Raw genomic sequence first — 13360 nt, 5'->3', positions numbered from 1 at the left:
CCTTGGAATATCTATCCCGAAATAGGCGCAACACCACGTGTTCTAATTCCTTGGAGGCCGTGGCCACATTTTTGCCGGTAAATTCACGATTTTGTGCAAATCTGAATGACTGCAACAAGACAAATGTCTTTTCATGAGCTGCAAATCTATAAAAATCGCAAAGAAAGTTAATTTCCCCAACAATGGTCAAAATAACTTAAATATGAAGTAAAGCAAATTTGAATTAACTTTCCTCTACTTGTGAAACGCAGAAAAATAAAAGCGTTCATGAGCCGTAAACTTGAGGGTTGGGCATTCTAATCGTCAAAGCAAATTGGGCCAACTGTTTTTAAAGGTTGGGGCAGAATAAGGACATATCCAATTAATTTCTTATAAAGCGGCTTCATCTCCTATCATTAGCAAATCTTTCTAAATACATAAAAAAACGGAATAATGTATGTCCCTTTATTTTACCCTGCCCATTTGCTTCAAAATAGTGTTCAATGCTAGAACAATGCTAACATTTCATCTTATTCCCTACCCATATTCGAATGGCTCGCCAAGTTTGCAAACCATATCGCCGTGGATCAGATATTGTAGAAGTGCAAAGATAAATGCCAATTCTCATATTTTCCACTTAAATAGCACTCGGAATCATACAACAGGAGAGGTTATCAATCCCTCAAATTAATAAATCTGAGCAACATGTTTATTTGTTTCTTGCAGCTCATGACCGAGATGGCCGATGCAACGAACAATTGCCGTGATTTTGGTTGCTTGAGTCCCTGTAAAGAGGTCAGTTTTGATACAAAAGTGACATCATTTTTCGAAACCCTTAACTTTAACCATCCCGGAATGTACACGGTGTACATGTATTATCCTTCGACCTATATCAAAGTCGACTCTCGATACAAACTCATGGATCTGGTCTCGTTAATGTCTGCTGTGGGAGGGTTGTTAGGCCTTTATTTGGGCTTGTCATGTTATTCCTTGCTAAGCAAATGCCTCTCATCTACCCTTCAAATATCAAGATGTCAAGACGTGGGCGCCATTGCTTAAATGTCTTTTCAAGAGGGCCTCAAGCTGTTTGTTCATTGAAGCTATTGACTGAGCAATTAGTACCAAAAATGTTTCACCCTGATTCTGTACTCGTCAAATGAAATTGTTGCCTTCTTTCTTGCTGTTCAGAGTTTGTTTCCAGTCAAGATTGCTCATTGGCATTGATAATGTTGTAGAATAAAAGTTCCATTAAAAACATGGAATTCAGACTTCGGGAGCAATCTACCAAGTGCTTGCAAGTTTTGGTTGCCATAGGGTTGACGACCATCTTCGCTTTTCATAGCAAAGCTCAAATTGTCAAATACCAGCAAAGAAACACCACCATGACTTTGGACTATCAGATCCTGGAGAAGAAAATATTTCCAGTTGTGATCACCTGTCTTCGAGGAGGTATCCTGAGGAAAAATGCCTCACTTCTCCCGAAAGAAGAGTTTTTGAATTTTCATTTGAAGCCTCCCGTTGATTTTATTGGATTGATGAATAAGGAGAATGTGTTCGAAGATATTTTGCCAGAGGATTTAAAAAACGATTTCATTCCAACTATTTACAATGGATTGTGTAGACGTACTCAATTGTTGGGAAGCTATGCCGAGCGAACGTGGATGATTTTTCGTCTCAATAGCTCCTTTGAATATGACATGTGGTTTCTCGACGAAGGTGCGGAATATAATCTTGCAGCTCAAGTTTTCTCGTCATTACCAACTGGATTCAATATTAGATCTTCTGTTCAAATTGAACTTGAGATGACAAAATTTGAGAACAATGATCCTGTCGGGGTTAAATGTGCCCGTTATAAGAGCCTCGATCAATTGGCATGTATTCGAGATCTGACCAATGCAATTGTGGATAAATTGAACGTGTCTTGTATGTCTTATCCAATGAAGTTTATTTTGGATCGTAACTTGGTATTTTGTGAGGACCCTTTAAAGGCTTATGATTCATATTTACCTATCGCAAGTGCACTGTCGAAATCCATTAATAATGCTGCCGAGATGGGATGTCCTCGACCTTGTGAAATTACATATTTTTCTGCAAGAGGGGCACCATACAGTTCAAATACGTATCTTCAAACTGATGGCATGTACTCCGTGTACATTTATTATCCGCACAAGTTATTGAGAGTGGAATCGCGTTATCTTCTTATGGATTTTGTGACGTTGGTGTCTGGGTTGGGTGGCCTATTGGGTCTATACATTGGTTTTTCATTTCTCACCATTTTCAATACTTTCATTTCGTATTTTAATCGTGCCTCATAGAATTATGCTTCAAACCTGCACATCTCATTACATATTGCATCACATGATACATGTTATACAAGCATAAACATCAATCAGAAATCTCACATTGCCAGTAATGTAGTTGGAGGTGATCCACGTCCTCGATCAAGTTTAATNAGTTTTGGTTGCCATAGGGTTGACGACCATCTTCGCTTTTCATAGCAAAGCTCAAATTGTCAAATACCAGCAAAGAAACACCACCATGACTTTGGACTATCAGATCCTGGAGAAGAAAATATTTCCAGTTGTGATCACCTGTCTTCGAGGAGGTATCCTGAGGAAAAATGCCTCACTTCTCCCGAAAGAAGAGTTTTTGAATTTTCATTTGAAGCCTCCCGTTGATTTTATTGGATTGATGAATAAGGAGAATGTGTTCGAAGATATTTTGCCAGAGGATTTAAAAAACGATTTCATTCCAACTATTTACAATGGATTGTGTAGACGTACTCAATTGTTGGGAAGCTATGCCGAGCGAACGTGGATGATTTTTCGTCTCAATAGCTCCTTTGAATATGACATGTGGTTTCTCGACGAAGGTGCGGAATATAATCTTGCAGCTCAAGTTTTCTCGTCATTACCAACTGGATTCAATATTAGATCTTCTGTTCAAATTGAACTTGAGATGACAAAATTTGAGAACAATGATCCTGTCGGGGTTAAATGTGCCCGTTATAAGAGCCTCGATCAATTGGCATGTATTCGAGATCTGACCAATGCAATTGTGGATAAATTGAACGTGTCTTGTATGTCTTATCCAATGAAGTTTATTTTGGATCGTAACTTGGTATTTTGTGAGGACCCTTTAAAGGCTTATGATTCATATTTACCTATCGCAAGTGCACTGTCGAAATCCATTAATAATGCTGCCGAGATGGGATGTCCTCGACCTTGTGAAATTACATATTTTTCTGCAAGAGGGGCACCATACAGTTCAAATACGTATCTTCAAACTGATGGCATGTACTCCGTGTACATTTATTATCCGCACAAGTTATTGAGAGTGGAATCGCGTTATCTTCTTATGGATTTTGTGACGTTGGTGTCTGGGTTGGGTGGCCTATTGGGTCTATACATTGGTTTTTCATTTCTCACCATTTTCAATACTTTCATTTCGTATTTTAATCGTGCCTCATAGAATTATGCTTCAAACCTGCACATCTCATTACATATTGCATCACATGATACATGTTATACAAGCATAAACATCAATCAGAAATCTCACATTGCCAGTAATGTAGTTGGAGGTGATCCACGTCCTCGATCAAGTTTAATTCATTTCTACTAAGACTGCACTGTCAAAATATCAATGTTGACCTAGTCACTTGATTGAAGTGAAACTTGAAACACCTAGTGAAGGAAGTACGCGACCCGCACATTTAAGCAGCAACAGAACCTAATATATTGAGTAAAATAATTGACTCTACAATTAACACATATGATTGTAAATGATTTTATACCCTGCATGGCAGTGGTCTCGTTCGTAGTACGTTCTGCAATGTCTGCAATAGGCCGATATTGGGGTGCTTTCGCACGTTCTGGGTCAAATTCTTGGCACTTTGGGCACTCCTGGACAAATTTTTCGATTGTGTAGTCCATGTTTGGGAACCACCCCACTGCCCTTAGCCGACGCTTCTTGGATGATGAGCCCAGGTGGGCTTTTCCATGGCTCATGGCCACAATCTCCCGTCCAAGGCCGACGGGAATGACTTGTTCTCTCCCCTCTGAGGGTCGTGCCCTTACGAGTTACCGTCAGCTCAGGCTGGATTTGTCCTTAATGAGCCCAAAGCGGCATAACTGAGAAATCTTGGCGATCGAGGAACATTCAGCCCAAAAACGAGCTTTCACAATTGTGACAGAGTTAAAAATGATGAAAAGAATAAATCTTTTCAACCCATGGTGAACAAAATATTGTGGATTTTATTTACATTTCCAGGCAATATGCTAATCAAATAATTGCCGTCAACTTACTTCATTTGTCCCTTAAAAGTACATCTTGGGAGATGTTGCAAATGGCGGGTCTGAATAATAAGCTGAATTGGGACAACTAGAGGAAGCATGTCTTTCATTAGGAGATTGTTCATTTTTGGGCTTTCTTGATGTTTGAAACTTTACTGTGACACAATTATTGGTAACCATCTTCCAATAGCCCAGTCTTGCTGTATCCAATTAAGCGATACCATTTTGCTCCTCTCGTCCATATTTCTAATTAATGGATTTTGGCAACTGTGAGGTGGGTGACGTCACTCGATATAATTCGGCAGGAGTCAACAGGTGAGGATAGGCTGTGAAATGAGCGGATTTGTGCCATATATTTAGCAATATATCTGGAAATAACATTAGGACACCAATTAAAAAGGCATTTCAACGGTGGAAAAATGTCCAAAGATGCAGCATGATTGCGAATTTGAGCTAAAAGTTGTGTAGCAGAACCAGCTTGATATAATTTTAAGTGCCACCTTTAGATAGGTGCTAGATGAGACTGTTTGCAATAATTGGATATGTAGCTTATTTTTTTGCCAAATGATTTGTTAAATAGTTTTTTTTGGTTTTTATTTGTTTTTTCACGGGCTATTCTAACCGTTACAAGGAATGTAATCCCCATTACTATTAAAATGAAAGGTTACAAGTCGTAAATTTATTACCTTTCAAACTTTATGTAATATTTGGTCTACCAATAAATTTGAGTTGGCAGACCAAGCTAGTCCTTTAATGTAGGGTTGATCTGGAATGCTATGACTTCAAAGATGCTACCAGATCAACAACGCCCTATGTATGCCCAACGGATATTTGAGGGAAGCAATTAAACAATGAAGGAGCCCGAGAAAGAAGAGAAGTGGATTTCATTGTTTGAACTAGCCTGGATTCTCGAGGGCTTGAAGGTGCTCTCAAAGCGCACGTTAAACCTTTACGGTCATTAGAATTGACCCTTTCATAACTCCTCTGAACACTGTGGAGGCCCAACTTCTTAGTCACTCCCAATACGAGAGCTCTCTCATTACTATGATTTTCCTAGTGAACCATCTTTCTACTTGTTTGATTGTCAACAAATTTCAATAAGCGCAGGGATACCATTATTTGATATTGTCTGCATGTCAATCTGCTAATGAGTACTGACTGAGGTGAGAGCCATAGTAGTTAGTTAATTGGCTTATCCAAGCATATCCAACTACTTTTACAAACAATTCAGATGGATGGTGGCCCAAATATTGAGGAAGTGAGTCAACAAAACGTAACCCTTTTGAAGAAATAGTCAGACATTTGCGCAGTTCTGTTCTTGACACTCTGTATGAGAGGGTGTGGTTGGAAAGGGAATGAAACCATGAGGAGGTCAATTAACAATTAAAGAGTAATGAAATTGAAAAATGAACTTTTTTTTCTTTCACCTTTTGTAGTTCATCTGAAATCCCAAGTTCCAATAATTATTGTATTTCATAACATTTTGCTCCCAAAAATTCGTTCCCGGCTGCTTAAGTTTTGTTACAAACATTCAAGCACTTAATTAATTGCATTTAATTATCTGTATACAGATGTCTCAGTGGTTCGCTCAACGAGCGCGTGGTTGACATCGAGCAAGGCTTTTGCGACTGGCGTGTCGGTATAGCCGATCATCAGAGACTAATCTTCCTAAACGACCACAGCTGCTGCCGGTCTGGCAGGTTGGCCCGGAGGCCAGCCGGTCACTATCAGGTGGTAATGTTTTACCACAAGGATGAAGGCATGGACCCACTCCCCACTCATCCATCGGCGTCTCCCGCCTAGTGCCTAGAGCAGGATTCTGGGATGCAGTCATCTCCTCTCCTCCGCCACACCCATCTCACCACCTTGGTGAAAAAAACTTATCAAGTTTTGAGAGAAATTCGCGATCCCTTCTTAGCATTTATTATATCTTGTAAATGCAGAAGAAGCACTTTTGATCTTATCGCTTTGCTGAATTATTGCTCCCATCAAACGCTTTTATGCCTCAAAGTTAACAAGACCCATGTGAATATATCCGCCAACCTTTAGTAAGGCTTTTCAACCACCGTGTCAGTTGTCTCATTGGTGAGACAGGACGGGTAAGCGAGCAAGCGAGTGCCAGAGCAACTCAAGAGCATAAGAGAAAGAGTCAGCCCAGGGTGGCCAAATCGACAAAGCATTTTAAAAGCTCTTCTGGGAAGTGTTGATTGGACACAGATTGGTCCAATTCATATCATTTAGTTTATGTTAACTTTGCGGGGAGAGGGAGGGTTAGTATAATAAAGGGGTGTTCTAGTGCTACAAGAAATTAATCAATTTCCGCCAAATCTTGGAGAGTCTTGTACCTATTCTGGACACCCTGACACCAACGCATCGATATTTGAAGCCACCGCTGCTAGTGCTACATCCTTTTGATTTCTTAAGGACAAGCTGTCGTACCGTATCGACAACAGCTGTGATTGTTGCGGAAGATTAGTCTCTGATGATCGGCTATAGCGTGCCGGTGTCTCATCGAAATTGTATCAATATTAACGAAGTAAGTATCTTATTAATTATGAAATAAAGGGTTCTGCACCTGTTGGCTGTAATTATGGACATGGGCATATTTTGGGATTGAGAATATAGCCAAGATATGCTCTGGGTTTACTGTACAGTCTGAGTAACTTAAAGTGTAAAAAACTTAATATTTTGAACTTTGGACCGTTAAACAACATTCTAAATAATACTTTCAGAATTTATCATCATCGTCATCGGGGGACTGGTCGGACTTGGCTTGTTTCACACACGATTAGATGAGAGGGTGCGACGGTTAGTGGACATCTCCAACTTGAATCAGCCAGCTCTTGGGACGAAGCTGGCCAAAGTTGGAGCTGTTCATCAACAACAACCGCTACTACTCTTTGTGGTACATTCTTCCCCTCAAACTCAACCAACCAATCCTCACGCAAATACCAATAACTATAAGCCTGAAAATAACAGATATTGTACATCAGAGTCTCCGGCTCAATTCGCTTTAATTCATTCATTCTTTAGTTCGCAGTCATCCAAGGTAGAACTCTTCATTGCTTATTACAAATTAGAAAAATAATTTATTTAAATGTGATGAAAATTTGAAAAAAAAAAAAGAAAAATTTTATACCAACCCCATCCATTAAAATCTCTAAACAAGCGAAAAGCTCTTGCACGCACATTTTGTAGACATACTTTTCGAATCGTTGTTGATAGGTTTTAATGGTGACGAGCTACCTTTCTCTTCACATAGGTGCGACTTGACAGTGGGCGGAGTCTTAATATTCCCTATCTGTCATCTTTTGTAGCCTTTGACTTGTTCACCTTGAAAGAAAGCAATTTAAAAGTACTGCGCTCTGTTCGAGGTGTTTCTTTTCTCCAACATATTCCATCACGAATAAAAACCGAATACAAATGTAAGTAAACCTCCATTAAGGTGATCTAAAACATGTTTTAACAAGTGGCCATCGGTTTCGTCTAGTTTTGATCTTTGCCACTGATTTATGTTAGAGAACTTCCGTCGCTTTGAACTTTGCCAAAAGTAATGTTCTTTTATTCTGAATTCCGCCAGAATTCATTCCCTCTCACTAAACTTTGCCATGGTTGACTCTCCCAGAAAAGAAATTCTGTTTTGTTTTGAAGCGACCACATCTCTTTTACTTTCACTTTTGCAAAGTTATTATTACCTTTGAGCATGTTTTAAATGGAAGTGAAGCTTAAGTTTTTTCACTTTGAACACAATTTGTGGATGAATGACAAGTCCATCCTTCTAGTTAATGAGTATTTGAGTAGACACATCTATGAGACGCACCGTACAAGCCTTTACCATTATCAGTTGTGGTGAATTCATGGCCAAAATATAGTGATATGACTGGCCATCGAGGCAAGCACATTTGAATAATAGAAAACCTCCGGGGTTTTAAGATGAGGAGACAGAAATGTTAAGAACACTTTGAATTCATGCGAAGCAGACTTTGCCTGTTGGTTGGAAACGTCTCGTGGTCATATTAATCTTCATATTTGGCGCACAGACTGAATCCTAAGAAGAACTCTTGAGGACCTTACAAACTATTCCAAGTGGTAATTGTTTGACGTTGGATACTTAATGTGACCTTTGATTTGACCATGCGATAGTACTTATGAAAAAAATTATTCGTAGACAAGCCGTTTGAATGTATATGGTTTGGCCAATGGAAACCACGGACAAATGGAAATGGATCAAAACCAGTTCTTGGATGATTTTATTCATGGTTTTTGCAAATCAAACTTGGAAAGAGTGGAATCGATTTAAAAAGTCGCCAAAAACTACAACCATTGAGTACAAGGAAGTTACATCATTCGATCTCCCAGATATTTTCTTGTGTGATCGATCTGGATTTAAAGCCTCTGTCACGAAACATTTCGGTGAAAATGAGTATCACCCCAATGTCAATTTGGTCGATGCAAGTATAGATTTGTTTCTTTTGAATCACACAAAATATAGGGTTATAGATCTACCCACTTCATATAATGGTCTTTGTAAGTTGTTCAAATTCGACTTCAGGCTCGAACCCATGACCTGGATTGCACTTCGTGCGAATGATACAGGAACTTATGATCTATTTCTTAATCGCAAAGACTTGGAATTACATTTCGTCAATCAGGATCAAATGTTTGCTCCTTTATGGTTCAAGATGGATTCCACAATGTGTCTTGAGCTTGAGATGACAACCTATCACGAAGACACAGACTTGAGTACTTGTGCTGATGTCACAACCAAAGCACATGGACAATGCATCCTTAATGTTTTGAGCGAAACCTTAATGAAACATCAACTGGAATGTGTGCCTATTGTATTTGCAGAATTATTAACAAACTTAACGATTCCTATTTGCCAGGAGAGCAAACAAGCTATCAAAACATTGGACGAGGTATGATTATTTTCCATAAGAAATTGTTGTCTAATTGATATCGCAGGTTTCACTGATAAACGGTTCATAAGTGTCATAGATCACAATCTAAGGCGGATGTACGGTACATGATAAACGGTTCATAAGTGTCATAGATCACAATCTTAACCAACCTGATAGTTGTTCCTTTAAGTCTTTTTCTCTCGAAATTTAATCAACAATCACAATTATATTTGGACCAAAACTTGTATGTGAATTACAACCTTAATCTATACTTAATCAAATTGCTGCAATTTTGCGATATCCAAATTTCAGAGGCAATTCGGATTTTAGGCCAGAACTCGTGGAATTGGAATGATAGAGGGTGGAAAATCTCATTAATCAGATTGTCAAAGTATTTGGTGCTAGAACCAGATAATCAAACCAAATATTAAGATAAAAACAAATGAAGTATTCAAATAAAACCAAATGACCTAACATAGAAGTCTTAAACCAAATGTTGCTTAAGGCAGGATAACACGTTGGTGTTCAAGCTTAGTGCTCAGCCTTAATTCTGAGACCGTTTCGTTGAAAACTGTACGGTTTTTGATGACTTGCTGTTGACATGAGTTTTATTGAAACTTTACTGCCGATGAAAAATATAGTTAAGATCTCCAAGCTTTGACCACGGACTTCTTGAGATGTGGGCTGCGAACGAAAGCAAAAATCTGCTACTTCCTAAACTGTTTACCTTATACCAATTAAGCAGTATACACGACCACAACATCTTGATGAATGGATGAATTCGGCCAAATTTAAGCCCAAAAACTATGCTTAGGGAACTCAGGAGATAAGTCCAAAGTTATTGTTCAATCAGTTCAATACTTTTTTCCAACATGTTGCTGATTCCATAGAAAATAGCTTGACTTTGAAGTCATAAAACCTGCAATCGTCTCGTTGAGCTATGACAACGGCCTGTTTGTGGCGAGCATTTCGTTCGGCGATCAAAGCTCATTTTTGTATCTTTCAAATTCCTAGAGTTTGACTCATTGACCGCTCTCAGTTCTCCACGATAAATCAAGTTGTGTGAATCAGAATGTGCTAGAGCAAGAGCGGAATACATAAAACAGTCACTGGGTGGAGATCGTCCACTATTGAATCTAATTTCATTAGAGGGGGTCAAACAATCTTTAGAACACCAGAAATACGAGGACTGACGCCTTGCTCTAATATCAAATATACCCCTTGAGACAAGCAACTCCCTATCATATTCTTCCCGTTAAAAAAAAACGCAAGATCTGACCCAAACAACTATAGATCCATATCAATCCAAGACCCGTTCATGAAAATTTATTCTTCTCTGTGACACGGAAAATTGTGCCATTATCTTGAAGACAGGGGATAGTTGCTAGATAAACAATTTGGGTTTTGTAAGGGCAAAGGAACGGTGGGAGCATTGGCTCTTCTCCGAGAAGTGGCCTTTGAACGAATTTCGGTAAAACAGAGAACGTAGGTAGCATTTGTGGACTTCAAGAAGCCGTTGATGTTAGTGACCGAGGAAAGCTATTCTCAAAACTTCTGAGTTTTAGAATTCCTCGCCAATTTGCCTTGGTTATGTTTGACATCTTGAAGATGACCCGATTGTATGTGAAGTCAGGCCGGAGAGTTTCAACCAGCTTTACGTCAAGGAATGGGGTCCTTCAGGGCGATCTTTGCTCACCCCTTTTATTCAATCTCTTCGATCACGATCTGCCCAGAAGTCTTTCCCATCTGTGGTATCCCGGTGTTGAGCATGTGGTCAACAATTAGAACACATCTCCGTCGACCCCGATGGTTGGCCTGTGAATCCGATGGTTGGCCCTTGACCCTGATGGTTGGCCCGCGAATCCGGATTTTTTGGCCTGTGTACCCCGGATGGTTGGCTCGTGAATCCCTGGATGAATTTGGATGCTCAATTTTGGATGGTCCTCTCCTTTTCATTATCTTCATTGCTCTGCTTCAGAAGCTTGGTAGTAGTAATGTCAGTATCACTTCTTTTGCTGATGATACCAAATTGGTAGTTGGTAGGAATGGTCAGGATTCCGGTTGTCTGGCAGAGGTCCTAGACCAAATCTACTCCTGGGTTGCTGCGAGTAACATGGCACTGAATGGAATAAAGTTTCGCTCTATGACCTTTGGGTCGACGCCATTAGACACTCCACTATTAGATGATGAAGGTAAGGACATTGAGCAGGCCTCATCCATGAAGGATTTAGGTGTAGTCCTCCAAGATAATGGAAAGTTTGATGAGCATATCCAGTTGAAAGTTGGTAAGGCTTTTCAAATGTGTGGTTGGATATATCGCACATTTAAGTCCAGAGATAGTATCACGATGCTAACTCTGTACAAGTCGATTGTTCAGGCCGCATCTTGAATAATGCCCTCCCATTTGGGCTCCAATTTGTTCAGCAGATTTGCAAAAGCTTGAGCTGGTCCAAAGATGTTTTAATTAGGAACATTAAGGATATGAGAGAGCTCTTGTACTGGGCGAGGTTAGAAAGGTTGGGATTGTACATTATTCAGAGAAGGTACAAAAGGTATCTGATTTCAAAAGCGTTCATGAACTTAATCCCAACCCAGGATTTAGGGTCAATTGTAGAGACTTAACATGCGTTTTGAGAGCACCTTCAAGCCCTTAAGAATCCAGGCTAGTTAAAGCAATGCAATCAAACTCTCTTCTTTCTCAGGCTCCTTCATTGTTCAATTTGCTGCCTGCAAATATTTGTAAGGGGTATGTGGGCGTTGATCCAGTAACAGGATTTAAATCAGACTTGGACAAGTTTTTGACTAAAATTCCTGATCACCCTTATATTCAAGGATTAGCCAGATCAGCCAACTCCAATTCGTTGGTCAATCAAATAATATATATAAATAAAAGTCAAGTAAAAAGAATAATCTTCTCGTTTTGAACTGCTGGGATTCCAATCCCGGTAGCGGTAAGGAAGTCTACAAAAAAAAATAATGAATGCAAATTTGATTTGAGAATGGTTTATTTCACAGCTCTCAAAATGTGAAGGAAATCAAAGAAACTCTAAGTTAAAATATGTGATTGAACCTTTTTTCTTAAAATTTTTCACAATTGTGTGGCAATCCGACACAAATGAAGAAACACAAAATTTCAGATAATATGAAAAGGATCACAATGTTTGCAATACAGGGAGGAGACGTGGTGTAGTGGTTAGCGCAGTTCCCTAGCATGGGAGAGGTCACCGGTTCGATTCTCCTCCCCGACCTTTCTCAAGGAAACTTTTAGACGCTAACCACACCCACAGACGGAGAAGCAATCTGATACCGGACTTGAAACTGCCTATCGGAATTTGGACTTGGATGATGCGATGGCTGGCTTCGCTGGCCGGGCGAGGTGCACCCTCCGACCCTAGCACCCCCAACCAAAAAAAAAAATCCATTCAGTCAATATTAGCAAAAAAGGAAATTAGAATACCTCAACATATCAAAATTATGCAAAAAAATCATCAAAAAGCCTTGATAACAAAATTACATTCAATAGCACAACAGTTGAAGCATATAAAATAAAGACACGTTATGCTATTCTATTATTGTTACAAAAATGACATTATTGCAACACGAAGATTATATTTTGAATAAGGCAACTTCACTCAATCTCATCATTTTAAAACGTTTAAGTGTCACATTTATCTAAAGTTAAATGAGTTCTTTTAAGGTCAATTGATTGAAAAGAACAGATTGAAGTCACCTTTAAACAAGACCCCGAATAATTCTCGAGACTACCAGCTAGAGACTTTTAGTGTAGATGTAATGATTATGCCAATGGGATGTATTCACATATTGTTCAATGTTCTTTTACAGATCAGCCTCTCTCTGAACGATATTCTTCGTAATCTGAATTCAAGGGGTTGCAAAAGACCATGTCATGACACTGCTTTTAAAGGGAAACCTATTTATGCCTCACCAAATGGTATGATGGGCAAAGACGGGTACTTTAGTGCATACATCTATTACGCGCATAACATGGCCGAAACCCGAACGATATATAGTCTTGTTGACTTTCCGACGTTTCTTTCTTCGATGGGTGGTTTCTTGGGTTTGTTTCTTGGAGCATCTGCTTACTCAATTATTCAAGACATAATGCAAATCTCGGTTCTGACGTGGAAGAGAATAAAATGTTGGAAATAGGCCAGCAGAAATAGTGGC

At 39.3% G+C, this 13360-nt stretch overlaps 1 protein-coding gene across 2 annotated transcripts; it reads left to right on the top strand.

Annotated features, from left to right (window-relative positions):
• Window positions 1-7104: 7104 nt before the first annotated feature.
• On the top strand, window positions 7105-13353 carry LOC131889951 (uncharacterized). Of its 2 annotated transcripts, none has more exons than XM_059239185.1 (3): window positions 7105-7696; window positions 8440-9190; window positions 13016-13353. In XM_059239185.1, exons 2-3 carry the CDS (start codon window positions 8453-8455, stop codon window positions 13340-13342), a joined length of 1065 nt encoding a protein of 354 aa, XP_059095168.1. In that variant the 5' UTR covers window positions 7105-7696; window positions 8440-8452; the 3' UTR covers window positions 13343-13353. The 2 variants fall into 2 exon arrangements, with proteins under 2 accessions (XP_059095168.1, XP_059095166.1); XM_059239183.1 differs by having other exon boundaries at window positions 7643-8360.
• Window positions 13354-13360: the final 7 nt, after the last annotated feature.

Source organism: Tigriopus californicus, chromosome 11 (genome assembly GCF_007210705.1).
Source record: "Tigriopus californicus strain San Diego chromosome 11, Tcal_SD_v2.1, whole genome shotgun sequence".
Classification (NCBI taxonomy): Eukaryota; Metazoa; Arthropoda; class Copepoda; order Harpacticoida; family Harpacticidae; genus Tigriopus; species Tigriopus californicus.
Note: the sequence above shows the minus strand (reverse complement) of the source record. Positions and strands in the feature narration are given on the sequence as shown.

Bases quoted from the DNA above. Each gene is read 5' to 3' on its own strand.
- LOC131889951 (XM_059239185.1), top strand. From the start codon at position 8,453: ATGTATATGGTTTGGCCAATGGAAACCACGGACAAATGGAAATGGATC. The intron at 9,191-13,015 runs GTATGATTATTT...GTTCTTTTACAG, and splicing joins CTATCAAAACATTGGACGAG to ATCAGCCTCTCTCTGAACGA.